The following is a 15,098-nucleotide window of genomic DNA, read 5'->3' as shown; positions in this document are numbered from 1 at the left end:
AACAGACAGTGGCAATTTTATTATTATTATTATTATTATTACGTTTATCACTACTACTACTAATAACAATAATTATCGATAACCAATTTTCTATTTTTTAAATATCTTTAAATAAAAATTCTACAAGTGCGACAATTTTTTTTCCATTATTATTAATATTATTTTTATTATCATCATCGTCATCAGGAACATTGTGACGTTTACAGTGACGACGTCCGTTCTATTATTTACATCGACCCGCGCTCCCGCTGAGCTGCGTGCTCGTTCACGTGCCGCCCATCACACAGTCAGCGTGAAGAAGCTGAGCTGCTCCTGTTCAGATATTTATCCACTTCAACACGGATTCATCCAACTGAAGAGTCAAGAGGTAAAACAATTTATAAGAAATCTAATTCAAACTAACTCACAAACATATATTTAAGTTTACTTGTAAGTTTTACTGAGTTTTTTTCCCACTTTCAATAAGGAAGTAGGTGAAATGAATCCACTGCTGTGAACCGTTAGTGAGAATATAAGAAACATTACTTGTATAAGTTTAACAACACAGTCAAGTTGTCGGGATTAACATCACACTGAATATGCACCTGCTCTGCCATTAATCACAGTAAAATATGATCATAAAAGAAAATTCAACTAAGTATGAAAGTGGTAATTAATTAATTCCTCTTGAATGTCAAGCCTCCCTCGTGTAATTAGTTTGTCAGATTATTTTAAAGTCTACAAAATATAAAAAAAACATAATTCATAGTCACATTTTGACAATAAAAATAAACTTTAAAGTAAGTTCGCTTCTACTGACAGCCCTTAATAGTCCCTGCCATAGTGTTTGACCAGTGTAAGTAGTTGTAGCAGCCTCTGTGGCCTCCATCATAAAGCTAAGGTGTCAGAGAATATGATCTATAATAAATAATCTGCTGTTTCTTGGCTGTTTTTAGATCAGTTCACAGCTCGAGCCTCCGCTGTGTGTTTCGTTGAGGGGAAATGAGGCTCCATGTTGAAAACCACTTCCTTTTTGGAACTTCAGCAAACAGTGTTGTGGTGTTGTGTGAGTGTTTTAAATTCATGGTTTTAATGCAGCCTCCCTTTGTGGTCTGTGTTTTCTTTCCCCCCTCAGATGTGGAAGTCGGTCGTGGGCCACGACGTGAGCAAGCAGGTGGCTGCGGGGGGCGATGACTGGGAGACGGACCCTGACTTCGAGGTGCTGAGGAGAAAAGCGCTGAAATGCTCACAACCTTCCTCTTCTGTTCTGGATTCATTTTCTTTTTGCGTTTCAGAATGACGTATCCGAGCAGGAGCAGCGCTGGGGAGCCAAGACCATCGAGGGCTCAGGACGCAAAGAACACATCAGGTAAAGGGGGACGCAGGAGACAAACGCAGAGACTAGTGGGTGATGTGTAGCAACAGGAAGAGGAAGTGAGAACAGAGCAGCGGCCGTCAGACAGCTACTGTCTCCTAATATGGGTAATTCATGATGATGACACAGTGACAGAGAGATTTAAAGGACTGCTGACAGCTGAAGCCAAATGTGGTTTCTTCTCCTTGAGAAAACAGAAATGTGTTTATGTGTCTATAAGTGTGTATATATTTGTATATGTGGATAATTGTGTGTATGTGTGTGTATAAGAGTGTATATGTTTGTATAAGTTTGAGTTTGTTTGTATGTGTATTAGTGTGTAAATGTCTGTATACATGTGTGTTTACATGTATGTGCAGTAATTTTGACCACAATGTGTGTGTGTGTGTGTGTGTGTGTGTGTGTGTGTGTGTGTGTGTGTGTGTGTGTGTGTGTGTGTGTGTGTGTGTGTGTGTGTGTGTGTGTGTGACTCTTGCCAGCGTTGCGGAGCTCAGAAGCAAAGTGGCTTCGGAGCACGAGCAGGTGAAGCAGAGAGAACAAACTCCTAAAGCATCGTACGGATACGGAGGGAAGTTTGGCGTGGAGAGGGACCGAATGGACAAGGTCAACACCCCACACTATATAACCCAAACATATAACATGCTCCTCTCATACGCTGCCATCATTCATGCTATGGGCTGAAGTCGGTCTTGAACGCTCCTCTTGTGTCCAGGTGGCTGTGGGTCACGACTATGTGTCCCAGGTCGAGCAGCACTCCTCCCAGAAAGATGCGGCACAAGGCTTTGGCGGGAAATTTGGCGTTCAGAAAGACCGTGTTGACCAGGTTCGAAGATTGTGAAGTCTGTGAAACCAAACCTGTTTCAGCGTCTTTGAAATATATAACATATATCTTCTTTTTTTTTAAAATTCTGAATGATTTAGTGCCTCCATACTTTGCAGGATCTTAAACACTCCAACACTAGTACACAGTTAAAACAAGATGTTGTAGAAAAGCAGCTGTTGATATTAAGGAGTAAAACTATAGAACATATTGTACAGTTCAACTTCCTCTTCATCATTTATTTAATTGTCTGATTGTTTTTATGCAACAAGGTATTTTGAGCTGTATTCAGTATGATCAGTATAAGTTATGACTGTTTTCTGTGCAGTCTGCCATGGGCTTTGAATACAAAGGGGAAGTGCAGCAACATGCATCTCAGAGAGGTGGGTCAACTGTTCATATAAAACTATACTCTTCTATTTAACAGAGGGTTAAAGGCCTCGTTCAGGATTTTGCTGACAATCTTTTCTGGCTCCAGATCATTCAAAGGGATTCGGAGGAAAGTACGGAGTGGAGAAGGACAAAGTCGACAAGGCCGCTCTGGGGTACGAATATAAAAGCCAGACGGAGAAGCACCAGTCGCAAAAAGGTGAGTTCTAGCTGTTTTAATTAGCACCACGACTTGCTTTGTTATTTCTTTAATTTTCTTCTTGTTCTCTTCAGACTACGCGAAGGGATTTGGAGGAAAATACGGCGTGGAGACGGAGAAGGTGGACAAAGCAGCTTTGGGTTACGACTATAAAGGAGAAACTGAGAAGCATCAGTCACAGCGAGGCGAGTTTGAGTCGCAGAGTTTGACTCCATCATCTTCTGCCTCACGTCTAATATCTAATGTTCATTTTCACCAGATTATTCAAAGGGATTCGGGGGGAAGTTCGGCGTGGAGAAGGAGAAAGTGGATAAAGCAGCTTTGGGCTACGACTATAAAGGGGCGACGGAGAAACATCAGTCCCAAAAAGGTGAGACAACACTCACACGTGTGTCACAGGAAAATCAGTGAAGTTTATCTGACTGAACAAACTCCTGTCTGTTCAGATTATTCAGCAGGTTTCGGTGGTCGATATGGAGTACAGGCCGACCGCCAAGATAAGGTCAGTGTTTTCATTCATTGATTCATCAGCCAGGGTTAATGAATCTATTGTTTATTCTGCAAACTGTGATTAAATCATAGGAAATGAGATTTTCCTCCTGGAAGGAATGTAGAAATTTGATTTATGTCAAAGCTAAATTAGGTAACATCGAGATTAATGTTGATTAAACACAAAACACAAAGTTAGTTATTTATCTTGTGGAAAAGAAATCTTCATCTCATCACAAATTAGACTGTAACAGGCGGCTGCAGCTAATTTACAGACTTATAACAACACAGTAAGGTTGCACCTAATATGCACCTGCACCCTTTCCTACAGTATCAACATTATTTTGTTGTATATATATTTTAAACTTGTAAATATGAAAGTGAAGATTGGCCGTGCATTAACTAAATATGTGAATCCTCCCTCAGGTGATTAGTTTGAGTTACATAAGATTCAAATCAGAATCAGAATTTCTTATTCGCAGGACTGTAATGTTTCAATTTTGACGATTTATACATTTATACATTTTCCCTAGAGCGCAGTCGGCTTCTCAGATATGGACGCACCGACCTCTGCTTATGAAAAGACACAACCCCTGGAGGCCTGTATGTTTTATTCTCTTCCTCCAACAAACCCTAAATCATCACCAGTGTTGGACGTCACTGCTATTGCACCGTTTTCATGTTTATGTTTGTTTCTCTGCAGCGTCAGCGGGTGCAGGAAAGCTGAAGGCTCGTTTTGAGAACATGGCCAAAGCTTCAGACGAGGAGAACAGGAAGAAAGTAGAAGACGAGCGAGCGAGGAGACAGGCCAGAGAGAAGAGAGAGCGAGAGGAGGCCAAACGTAGACAGCAGGTAAAACCATGAGCTGTAAACTGAAACATAACCTAATGTTTGACATTTATATTCAAGATTTAGTTTTTTCCTGTAGGAGCAGAGCAGCAAAGAGGAGGAAAGCTGTCCACCTCCTGTTCCAGATGTGGCTCCAGCGTACGAAATGCCAGCAGAAATACACCATCACGTGCCAAAGATACAAGAAAGACGAGCACCAGAACCAGAACCAGAGCCTGAACCAGAACCAGAGCCTGAACCAGAACCAGAGCCTGAACCAGAATATGAGCCAGAGCCAGAGCCTGAACCAGAATATGAGCCAGAGCCTGAGTATGACGTAAGAATCTCTGATCAAATCAAATAACAGATTCATTTAATCTGTCTTTTTCAAGTATAGCGTCTGTGATTGCTGTTTTTTTTTTGTTTCGTTTCAACAATGCATCACTTTCTTAGTTCATCCACCAAAACTTCCGCTCAGCTCCTGGCGCAGGAGTTCAGACTGAATCTCTTCGGTGTGTTCTCCAGGATTTGCGATGTTGAAATCAATGCTTCTGTGATGTTTGCAGGATGAACCAGAGTACGAAGAGCCTCCAGCTTTGCCTCCACGCTCAGAAGATTTACTCGAACCTGAAGGCCCACCGCTTCCTGAGAGGTCGGCAGAGGTGGAGTACGATGACGCGGAATATGAGGAAATTGCTGAACGACATCCTCCTCCTCCTCCTGCGGACACAGGTCTGCCTCTGAGTCGGCTGCAGTTAAAACATCAACATGTGAAGTGCACGTTAATTTCCGTTTTTTTTCTTACAGCTGTGGACAATGACTATGAAGACCTGACGGGTGGAAGGCAGGCAGTAGCCATTTACGACTATCAGGGAGGTAGGTCTTCCACGCTTCATATTTTTACATTTAACCATTGCTTTCACACTCACAGGGACAAATCCTGCGATCTCATTTCTACAGACGCAGACGATGAGATCTCCTTCAACCCGGACGATGTGATCACCAACATAGAGATGATCGACGAAGGCTGGTGGAAGGGAGAGTGTCATGGACGCACCGGCCTGTTCCCTGCTGCTTACGTTCAGCTCAAGTAGTTTGGGACTTTTTGCTTCACTTTAAACAATCTCAGATTTCTCAGGTTGTTCAACAGAGGGAATTCAGCTCTGTATTTATACAATAAATGTTTCTGATCAGATGATTTCAATCATCTTACTGTTGTGTCTCACTCTGTGGTGATGACTCTCTTAAATAATATGACCAACAAATGTTCACGTGCATCCTGACAATAAACTGGAGTCAATGAACTATTCTACAGGCAGGATTCTGTGTGTTGTGTTATTTGACATTAATGTCAGTGTAGAGCTGTGATCATTTCTCATCTTTCACTGGAATTGTATTTCATCATGATCATATATAATAAGTTTAAATACAAAGTGACTTGATGCAGAGTTTGGTTTAAAACTGAAAAGTGTTTTTACTAACAACACAAACTTCTCTCCCTCTATCCAGAGCCATCGCCAGGTCAGCTACGATTTTAATCATATCAACGAGTCTTAAATTATACAACACAAAACAATATGTAGTAATAAATGCAAGCCATGGATCAGTTAATATTTTTTTTATCAGAATAAGCACAGGTTTAAATTGCAGTGGAGAATAAATGACAATCACCTGTTTTGCTATGATGTATTCAGACAAACATGTTTTACATAAAGTCTTATTTTCATCAAACTTGAATCTAAACTTTCTGAACATGAAGATGAAGCGGCTGCTCCATCACAACCAACATGCTCTTGCAGTGGATTACTTTACAATGGCAGGCCTGCTCGAGTGAAGGATCCCACAGCAGGCAGTGTAGAAATCAGTACGTGAAACGATCCCGTATTTCTGCAACAAAAAGTCTTTGAAGCAAAGAAAACATCCTTTAGTTTCCTCTGGTTCACCAGGAAATGCCCTTCTTCTTCTTGCCTTTTCCACTTTTCTTTGCAATCCGTTTGCCTTTCAGTTTCTTGGCCTGACGCTGGCTCATCCACACAGGGTACTGTCCGTTTTCATCCAACAGCGTTGTCTTGTTGCGTTTTCCGTCCAGGTCCATCTTCCCCTCTGTAACACAAAAGGCAATGATCAAAGGTCATGTCTGAAAAACAGCTACAGATCAAACTGTTAATCGCCTGTGGGCCATCACTCAGACACTCACCGTCACATTCCCCCGCCGCCATATCAACATCCTGCTGCTTCTTGATCTTGTCCGCCGGCACCACGGTGGCGATCTCCTGCACGTCAGTCATGACAGCTTCTCCTTTCTTGTCCAAATTCAGAGCCTGTTTCAGACGAGCCAGCTCCTTGGGGGCATTTTTCTTCCTCTTCTCTGCGCGCATCTTCCTCTTCCACTTGCTCCGCAGGCTCTTTGCCATTTTGAGGATGTTCTGTAATAAATAACAACACATCAGTCATCAGAGTTAGTGGAAGATGTGTCATGCAAAGGAAGCTCTTCATGGCATTTCACCTAATCTTGGATCCTCGTCCCTCAACGAGTATGGACAGATTAAGGTTCTTAATAAAACACTAAAATGTATATATATGTTTTCTTTGTTCATAAAACCAGTCACGATGGTGACAAAGGACATGTATGTTGTTAAATCGTGACAGATGAAGTGTGAAGATTAGTAGTTTAAGAGATGTTTGTTTTAAAGATTGGAAGCTAATGGCGACTCGCATGATACCAGATCATACATGTATTAAAAATGTAAACACATTCGTCCACATGTCAAACTGATTACAAAGCTACACGTTGTCAACAACACGTTGAAGCTGTATAAGATGAATGTGTCAGTTCGCAACAGCCACAACAACAATTAGCTTTATACTTAATTTAAGCTAACCATGGTTTGCTAGCTAGTTAGCTGTGGAGTTGCTACTGTGGAAAATCTCGCAAGGAAACACTTAAACGCTAACGTTAGCTTATCCGACATGCTAAGTGTGTTGGCGCAATGCAAACAGTGAACATCACTTACTTCACGAGTGCGTAGTTTGATTTAAATGATTAAATGTCCTCACACGTTCCTTACACGTGTTTACAGGAGACGAGGAGAGGCGGAAGGACGCGTTTCCGAAGAAGCCGGAACGCGATTGGCTCATTTCGGGGAGTCTGAAGACCGCGGCTTCTGATTGGCTCCCAGCTTCAACCAGGAAGTGGAAGAGATTGTGGAATGTAAACAACGCGTGAAGGAGAATATCTCCTGGAAACGAGCGGGTTTCACGACTTTAATCGACTCTCAGCTATAAACTAAGCTTCTGAACGTGAAGCGGCATCCATCGGTGCTGCGAAGAGGAGGTTTCGAGTCGTCTGCGGCTGTTTAACCGGTGTTTGTTCGAGCAGCCCCCACGCAGATGCTCAACATGTTGGAAGCGGCTGCGGAGCAAATGGTGGTTCACAGAGATTTCCAGGCAGCGTTTGACACATGTGACAGAAGTCTGCAGAGTCTCTGCGTGGAGGCAGAGGACAGCCGGTGAGAGTCTGGAGCTCACATGTTCCCTGCAGCCTGGGGGTCAAGTGTGTCACTGTGTGTGTCTCTTGTATTTTCTTGTATTTTCTTGTCCCCACAGGTCCGCGGAGTTCAAGGCTGGTCTCTGCATTTTAGGGATTCAAGCTCTGGCTGAGCTCAACCGGTGGCCCGGGGTCCTCCCCTGGGTCCTCCAGCAGTACGAGCAGCAGGAGGATATACCTGCAAAGATCATGCAGATGTGGTGAGTGGAACTCAAACAGTCTGTTAATCCACCGACTCAGCAGAAGATTATTTAACTTCACATTTTTGGTAATGAATGAATCGTATTAGTGAGTTGTCAAGCAAACAACTAGGAATAATTCCCTGTTAAGGAGAGGTTTTCATTATTATCTGTTTTAAACCAGTATATCAATCAATCATTTCAGTTCTCATACATATCAAATTGATTCTCTCGTGTTATTATTGGCAGCATACTTCTTTACTCTAAGGTGGGTGAGCCGGCTGTGATGCAGGAGGCAGCCAGAGTTTGGTTACACTGCCCGTCCAACAGCAAAGCGTCGGGGTTCGCGACAGTCGCAGAACTGTACCTGCTGCATGTCCTCGTCCCTCTCGGACAAACGGATGAGGCACGGGAGTTGGTCGTCGGCGAGGTTGGAGGGAGGACGTTCACGGAAGACCAGAGACAGACAGCGCTGGATGTTGTAGATGAAAGAGAGCGACAGAATCTAGGGCCGCCTCTAAATCCTGGTTGCAACCCAAACTCTCCACATAGTGTCTCAAATAAAGGTAACAAACTACTGGTCTTTTAGATGCATTTTACAAGATAGAAGTATAATTATTGAATATAGACGGTCTCATTTCGTGTTTTTATGCTCTACAGGTGCTGTTGTCCATAAACTCATAGCCATGCTCCGTTTTTTACACCAAAAACTTTTTATGACCGGCTCTGGCTCATTCTCTCTGCGGAGAATCTTTGTGGCAGCTGTCCTTCTCTACATGCTCTTACTCCGAATGGATCCAGGTTGGATAAAATGTTCTTTGCATCTCAGTTCCATCACCGGGTTTGTTGAAGTATAAAACTTATGATTGAAATAAATCGGTGTATTTCTCCCTGTTGTTTTCCCTCAGCTCTCCCGTCATCATTCCTGTGGATTTCCAAACTTGTTGAGCTGCTCAAACAGATGTGGAGCACCATGTTTGCACCGTACTACCATTCTCTCACTCAGAGCAAAGGACTGTAGAAGACTAAAAAACACTTTGTGTTTTGTCCATAGTTGTGACACATTTCTATGTTTTAGTAAGAGCAGATGTCTTAGTTAACTCCACTTAGGAGCTTATGCTTTTGTCCCAATCAGGTTGATTGTTTGGTTTGTTTGTTTGCAGCAGGATTTTGGAAAACTATGCACAGATTTACACAAAACTTGGTGGAAGGATGAGACAAGGGCTAAGAAAGAACTAATTATATTTTGGCCTGTAAGAGGCACTTTTCACTTTCTTTAACGTTGCGAGATTGTTTTTGACATTCTCACTAGGGAATCATTTATGAATCTGGATGAAAAAATTAGGCACATTTGGGAGATGTATGAATGTGTGCAGTTTGGTGCGACTTGATTTAATTTAACCGGGCTGTTGGGCATTGTGGCGTCATCATACCTATGAAAACAAATAATCAGTTGGATCAACAAACAGAGAAAAACACATGTTTTATGCATATTTGTACATTTTTAGTTTGAAACCACAGTTTTTTTTGTTGCTGTCAATAACATATTTTCTTATGAAGACAACCCCCTCTTGATCATAACAATAACTTTATTTAACCAGATTTTAAAGGAGCAGCAGTTCCTGCACCACTTATAACTCAGAATGATGAAGAAATAATAAAGGATCAACACAACACGTGTCATCAAAATGTCAATGTAAGACATACAAATGATGGGTGACAGAATATGACAATGAATACAATAAATACAAATCTTAGTCAAGTTGTGTGTTTTATAGATTTTAGGAGTTAATCAGACTTGGGGTGAAAGGTAAAACAAAGAAAGGGGAAAACTTGAAATAAAATGTATTAATTAAACCTGATTATTGAGGATATCCACAAGTGAACAAACATCAGGACTCATTTATGGAATTTAACTATTAAATATGATAGAATTTCGAAATTAAAATCTATTGAAATCACATCAGTCATAATATCGGCTAAATTTCCCATTGGAAAAAAATCCAGTCTAATCTCGACAATGGCGAATATTACATCACAACACCACGCTGCTATAAATGAAACCCAGTTTAACGCTATTTAATTTAAGTTTCACTCTTTGTAGGAAAGTAAATTGAGCAATCGTCACAAAACGCTCATTCAGTTGAATGAAACGTGTCACTGAAATCCGCGCATGGCGGCTGTTAGGTTTCGTTTTCTGTGAACGGAGCTGCAAAGTGAAACTGATCCTGTGAAGCTGCTGTGGATGTGACGTTTACTGGGAAACGAGAGACGAACGATTCACTCAGACAGGCGATTTAAAAATCACAAGCAACGTTCGAGTCCTGTTCCGTGGAGAAGAAGTGAAGCCCGACCTCATGTTGTCCGGGATGTACAGGTTGTATTCGTCATTTATAGGTCGGGACCGTGAGTACGGTGAGAGGACTTACAGCTTTCTCCTGTGTGATGATGGTGGTTTGATGCTGAATGTGATTTTTATAAATACTTTACAGACAAATTGAATCTCTTGTACACTTAGGGCTGGACGATATTTCCAAATATTACGTCAAGATAAAGATACACTGCAAAGATTAAATCAATATAAGAATCAAACGGATATATACTGAATCTTTGTTAAATTGCTTAAACACGACTATAAATGATTGATATTGTTTTATTGCACTGTAATGCATTAGCTATGTGTTCCATTGCACACTGCTGTTGTGTAATGCAACTTTACAGTTTGTTTATGACGTTGTGTCTGTGTTTAGATATTTGTTGCTTCGTCATACAGGTGTTTCTGTTTCTCAGTTGTGTGTTTCCTGTAAAGTGATGTTTTCTAAATGGAGCGAGTAAAAGAAATATTCACCTAAAGACATTTTATATAAACCTTTGGTGTTGTGTGTTACAGTATTGACAGTATTGCAGGTGAATCCAAACATGGATAATATGCTACTTTCATCCATTTTTAATATTTTCAGTGGTCTGTTCCAGGAATGAGAGGTCTCGCCAACTACAATCTGTCCTGCTGCGTCAACACCTTGCTGCAGACCCTCTCTGCGACCTGGGAGGTATCAGACCTGCTGGAACAGTAAGAAAATGAAGTTGTATGTTTACATTGCTGACCTACAAGGAAGCGATGCCTCAGAGCAAAGTGGTAAATCCTGATTTTAGTGAATATATGTACATGTTATTATCTTGTGTGACCTCCCACATTTAGGTTGAGAGAATTAAATGAAACTTCATGCCTCATTCAATTCTTAATTGTTAAATGAATGAAGATTGATGATGGTTTATCAAACTGCACAAAGGTGGGATACAGCTGGTGTGAGAGGGGACATTCATAACGTCCCCCTGCAGTTGAAGAGAGTTCTCGCAGCCATGAGGAGCGACCTCCCGCAGCACGTTCCCCATCGAGACTTCCTTCACTGTCTGGACAGAAACCGCGTTCGACGTAAGAGCCGCACAGATTCACACAGTCAACGTCTCACACTGTTGTTTATTTCTCATTGTGACCGTGAAAATGTTTTGTAGTTAGTGTACAGCATGACGGCGATGAAGTCTTCCTCTCCATCCTGAACTTCATACAGCAACAGATGGACAACAAAGCGCTGGTCGGCCTGTAACCTTTAGTATTCTGACTTTTTCTACCTGGTATGTGTGATATGTCTGCTAACCTGTGTTTCCTCCGCCAGGCTCTTCAAATCCAGGGGCTGTACAAGGTTTCTGTGGAGACTCACCTGCAGTGTTTGGTGTGCAGCTCCGTCCAGACTCAGACCAGCTTCCTGCTCAACCTGCCTCTGCATGTGAAGGAAGATCACGACTCTCTGGTGCAGTTTCTTTGTCTGTGCATAGTTTTAAACAATGAGAATTTTTGCCATGAAATTGACGAGAGGATTGACTCATGTCTGTGCAGCAGGTATGAGTTATTGTGAATTAGCTTAGCTTGGCACCTCTTAACTCTCACTTGCTGAATCATATCTCGGCTGTTTAAACCACCCGTAAACAAAAGTGTACAGTTTTTAACTTATTGACTGAACCAGGCTAGTGTTTTCCAGTCTTTACGCTAAGCTAAGCTAACCAGCTGCTGATACTGACTGTCCAGATGTGAAAGTGGTCTTGATTCTTTAATCAAACTGTCGTTAAGAAAGAAAATTTAAAAGATTTTACAATATTTCTTTTTCAGGAAGGTTGCATATCGTCCTTCCTTGAGGATCAGGAGTTAAGGGGCAGAAATAGCTGCTTTTGTCCACAATGTGGAAGCAAGACTCCGTCTAAACGGGTGAGGTGTGGATCAGACGTGACCCGAAGATATTAACTAACGCGATCGTCCACTGATACATTAAATTGTGTCTCTCAGGGTGTCAAACTGATCTCCTTGCCTCATATCTTGTGCGTGCACCTGAAGCGGTTTCGGAACAGCAATGGTTACATCAGAAAACTTGATTGCAGGGTGACCTTTCCAGAGACCTTTGACATCTCTCAGACCGTTGGAGATGGATTCTCCGCAGACTTTGCCCAGGTACTTGTATTTCCTATGCACTATCTGGATACTGTTTTTTTGTCATCTAAAAGTTTATTTCTTCTTCTAGAATGAGTGCAACTACACTTTGTATGCCGTGGTAGTGCACTCTGGTGGTGCAGCGTTCGGGCACTACACTGCCTATGTTCGTCATAGGGTGAGCCAGCTCTGGTACTATGCAGACGACAGCCACATCGAGCAGGTTTGTTCAATAAGACAAAATATCCCCCATTTGAATGCAGGTTATTCCTGACTCTACTTCATTATGATGTACAGATGTGAAGTAAGTTTTACTCCTGCTTGTTGAAGGTTTTGTATTACTCTTAATTGTTTATTATGCAAGTTTGTAACTAATTCTGGCTTTTTATTTCAACACACAGGTCTCCTGGGAACAAGTGCAGAGAGCATATGGAAGATCTCATGGGTATGTCTGTTCTTGTAAAGGCCTTTTCACTTTCTCTCTAAAGGAGGACAAGATTGATTCAAGTGTATCTGTACGTTAAACATGAAGCTATAAGCCACAGCCACTTATCATAGAGTTATTTTACAATTACATGTTCATGTTTGGTAGCACAATTTGTAGATATAACGATATCTTGACGATCTTTCTCAACTTTCTAATAGTTGATCAAAATGTGCATTTCTCAAAATTGTCAGCTTTAGTGAAGGTCACTTAAATATTCTGCTTCAACCAGCCTCCAGCGGCTTTTTAGGGTTGAATTTAAGATTTTCATCAACAACATTTAAAGCCACTGCTTGACTTCCACTGACATCATGGAGCTTTCATCTTCCTACTTGCGGAAACAGTCTTAAGACAAAGCCTTATTGTCTGTTCCTCAGGGAGGATTAAAGACTAAAGGTGGCCGTGTTTTTGCAGCGAGGGCTTTTTAAACTTTTGAACTTCTAAACAGAGGAAATCCATCTTGTCTTTCTTGTCTTTCAACAACAAACATCTTTTTCCCAAACACCTGGTCGTTATATTTTCACTTTTTATGTCTGGTAAATCTTTTGTCCCTTTCATCCTTTTTCCTGCCCCGTGTCTGAGAGGCACAACTTTGTTTGATACATCTCTGTCTTGTTATTACAGCGACACAGCATACATGTTAATGTACAGAAGAGGTTCAAAAGAGGAAGGACGACAACCTGACTTCTCCGGATGAGTGTGAGATGAGGTTCAATATTGGTCTGAGATGGAAACTACATGAATTTAATGAATTAAATACTTATTTGCTTCAAATAATTATTGTAAAATAGCGACTGATTAAATGTTTTGTGTGACCTCAGAAATACTGCAGGTACTGTGTATTTTACACCAGCATCGTAATTTCTGCCAGACAACAGTAGGTGGCGTTCAAGACTTGAAACACTATTGGGTTTTCCACTCAGACCACACACAATGTGAACGTGCTCACTGATACTGGGGGGGTGGTTTGAAGAGAATGCTTAGCTTAGATGTTCACTGTTTGAGGGGAAATACCTGCAATAGGGCTCAGTGCTCATTTTCACACTGCGGTTAAATGTGTTAGTCACTCATGAAGAACAATGAAGTGATTCTGTCTGATTTGGGGCGGCCAAAAAACATCAACAACAAAAAAATCAAATCAACATCTCACTATTTATTGTATTTTATCACTACCTCTAACTATCTATATTCCTTTTACCTGCTATTACAAAACCAATTTTAACACCTTCATCTTTTTGTCTTTTGGCGACGCACCAACACCAGCACATCTCTCCACCACCTGAGCTCAGAATGTATGCACTTTAGATCTGTATGTATTTGTTTATAAAATGCATTGCAGAGACCATCTCACAATGAAAGGAGTTTAAACGTTGCAGTTGTAACCACAGCGCTTGAGTGCTCGGTATAGGCTGTCAGCACAGCCTCTAAAGTTCCCACTCGTTTGGCCAGGATTCAGGGGGACCGTGTGAAATGGTGCCTATGTGCTGCAGAGCTCTGACAGAATGGAACATGCCTGCACAGTGCCACAGGCAGCAGGCCCCGTGCTTAGTCATCTCACTGCCATGTAGCATAGGAGCTGCTTTCTGCATAGGTGTTATCTTCCTCCCACATTGAGACTAAAGACCCGGACTAGATATGTGTGTTATGTGTCTAGACTTGAGGCAGTGTCAGAGATGTGGTTTGGTGTTTTGAATTGTGTTTGTGGCGTGACATTACATTTTCTGACTTGTGTGACGCTGGAACCAGTCATGATAATAAAGATTGTTAATGTATGTAAACTAAGAGGGCAGTTTCATTTTTTTCACAATAAGAAATGATATAACTCGAGGCACTTTAGGTGGATTTAAAGATGGATTTATCTGTGTTTAGAAGTACTCAGATATTTCAGCTATAGAGTATTTCTTTATTTTACTGCATGAAATTACTATAACGTGTAAGGACTGGGGGGACTCTTCGTAATGAAACTACAAAGAATCATCATCCAAGTCTGCAGTTCCCTTCAACTCCATAAAGTTTTCGACCGTTTTTCACCACAGTTTTTTTTTTCTGGCTGGCAACGTTACTGTTTTGCCTCAGTCTTACTGAGAAGTTTCACTTTAAATGATTCAGGAAATCCATCGGAACGCTACCTGCCTAGCACCGAACTTAAGATAACAAACAAACATTTGCTTTTTGACAAAGATGAGCGATGAGCCACATTTCCCTCAGGGCTTGGTAGAGACCAAAAACAGCTAGAAGCACTGAGAGTGAAATATTATTATCAAAATAAAACATATAAGTATTGAAGAAGTGGCAAAAATATATATTTAAACTACCATAATGCTGAAT

At 41.4% G+C, this 15,098-nt stretch overlaps 4 protein-coding genes across 5 annotated transcripts; 3 read left to right on the top strand and 1 right to left on the bottom strand.

Moving 5' to 3' along the window:
• Positions 1 to 219: 219 nt before the first annotated feature.
• Positions 220 to 5,392, top strand: hcls1 (hematopoietic cell-specific Lyn substrate 1). Its single transcript, XM_020092153.2, has 16 exons — positions 220 to 367; positions 1,115 to 1,198; positions 1,275 to 1,348; positions 1,834 to 1,957; positions 2,067 to 2,177; positions 2,503 to 2,557; positions 2,653 to 2,763; positions 2,838 to 2,948; positions 3,023 to 3,133; positions 3,210 to 3,265; positions 3,786 to 3,855; positions 3,956 to 4,104; positions 4,181 to 4,417; positions 4,647 to 4,812; positions 4,888 to 4,956; positions 5,041 to 5,392. The coding sequence occupies exons 2-16, from the start codon at positions 1,115 to 1,117 to the stop codon at positions 5,172 to 5,174; spliced, it is 1,662 nt and encodes a 553-aa protein (XP_019947712.2). The 5' UTR covers positions 220 to 367; the 3' UTR covers positions 5,175 to 5,392.
• A 291-nt stretch (positions 5,393 to 5,683) lies between these two features.
• Positions 5,684 to 7,235, bottom strand: llph (LLP homolog, long-term synaptic facilitation factor). Its single transcript, XM_020092438.2, has 3 exons — positions 7,095 to 7,235; positions 6,278 to 6,506; positions 5,684 to 6,183 (listed from the first exon to the last, which is right to left on the bottom strand). The coding sequence occupies exons 2-3, from the start codon at positions 6,492 to 6,494 to the stop codon at positions 6,020 to 6,022; spliced, it is 381 nt and encodes a 126-aa protein (XP_019947997.2). The 5' UTR covers positions 6,495 to 6,506; positions 7,095 to 7,235; the 3' UTR covers positions 5,684 to 6,019.
• pex26 (peroxisomal biogenesis factor 26) lies at positions 7,161 to 9,559 on the top strand. The gene is made up of 5 exons (XM_020092437.2): positions 7,161 to 7,589; positions 7,687 to 7,827; positions 8,056 to 8,372; positions 8,467 to 8,607; positions 8,715 to 9,559. Exons 1-5 carry the CDS (start codon positions 7,471 to 7,473, stop codon positions 8,825 to 8,827), a joined length of 831 nt encoding a protein of 276 aa, XP_019947996.2. The 5' UTR covers positions 7,161 to 7,470; the 3' UTR covers positions 8,828 to 9,559.
• A 194-nt stretch (positions 9,560 to 9,753) lies between these two features.
• usp18 (ubiquitin specific peptidase 18) lies at positions 9,754 to 14,548 on the top strand. 2 transcript variants are annotated; one of them, XM_020092436.2, is made up of 10 exons: positions 9,754 to 10,221; positions 10,780 to 10,876; positions 11,097 to 11,239; positions 11,320 to 11,399; positions 11,481 to 11,615; positions 11,972 to 12,067; positions 12,146 to 12,307; positions 12,378 to 12,509; positions 12,688 to 12,731; positions 13,395 to 14,548. In XM_020092436.2, exons 1-10 carry the CDS (start codon positions 10,164 to 10,166, stop codon positions 13,465 to 13,467), a joined length of 1,020 nt encoding a protein of 339 aa, XP_019947995.2. In that variant the 5' UTR covers positions 9,754 to 10,163; the 3' UTR covers positions 13,468 to 14,548. The 2 variants fall into 2 exon arrangements, with proteins under 2 accessions (XP_019947995.2, XP_069376480.1); XM_069520379.1 differs by having other exon boundaries at positions 10,026 to 10,221; positions 10,767 to 10,876.
• The last annotated feature ends 550 nt before the right edge of the window (positions 14,549 to 15,098 follow it).

This window comes from Paralichthys olivaceus, chromosome 23 (assembly GCF_024713975.1).
Source record: "Paralichthys olivaceus isolate ysfri-2021 chromosome 23, ASM2471397v2, whole genome shotgun sequence".
Taxonomy (NCBI): domain Eukaryota; kingdom Metazoa; phylum Chordata; class Actinopteri; order Pleuronectiformes; family Paralichthyidae; genus Paralichthys; species Paralichthys olivaceus.
This window is presented reverse-complemented; position numbering and strand designations above follow the sequence as displayed.

Coding starts and splice junctions, on each gene's coding strand:
- hcls1 (XM_020092153.2), top strand. CDS start 1,115: ATGTGGAAGTCGGTCGTGGGCCACGACGTGAGCAAGCAGGTGGCTGCG. Junction 2,558..2,652: donor GCAACATGCATCTCAGAGAG/GTGGGTCAACTG, acceptor TTCTGGCTCCAG/ATCATTCAAAGGGATTCGGA. Junction 3,266..3,785: donor AGGCCGACCGCCAAGATAAG/GTCAGTGTTTTC, acceptor CATTTTCCCTAG/AGCGCAGTCGGCTTCTCAGA.
- llph (XM_020092438.2), bottom strand. CDS start 6,494: ATGGCAAAGAGCCTGCGGAGCAAGTGGAAGAGGAAGATGCGCGCAGAG. Junction 6,184..6,277: donor GGCGGCGGGGGAATGTGACG/GTGAGTGTCTGA, acceptor TTTGTGTTACAG/AGGGGAAGATGGACCTGGAC.
- pex26 (XM_020092437.2), top strand. CDS start 7,471: ATGCTCAACATGTTGGAAGCGGCTGCGGAGCAAATGGTGGTTCACAGA. Junction 7,590..7,686: donor GTGGAGGCAGAGGACAGCCG/GTGAGAGTCTGG, acceptor TTGTCCCCACAG/GTCCGCGGAGTTCAAGGCTG. Junction 7,828..8,055: donor GCAAAGATCATGCAGATGTG/GTGAGTGGAACT, acceptor TATTATTGGCAG/CATACTTCTTTACTCTAAGG.
- usp18 (XM_020092436.2), top strand. CDS start 10,164: ATGTTGTCCGGGATGTACAGGTTGTATTCGTCATTTATAGGTCGGGAC. Junction 10,222..10,779: donor AGGTCGGGACCGTGAGTACG/GTGAGAGGACTT, acceptor GGTCTGTTCCAG/GAATGAGAGGTCTCGCCAAC. Junction 12,732..13,394: donor GCATATGGAAGATCTCATGG/GTATGTCTGTTC, acceptor TTGTTATTACAG/CGACACAGCATACATGTTAA.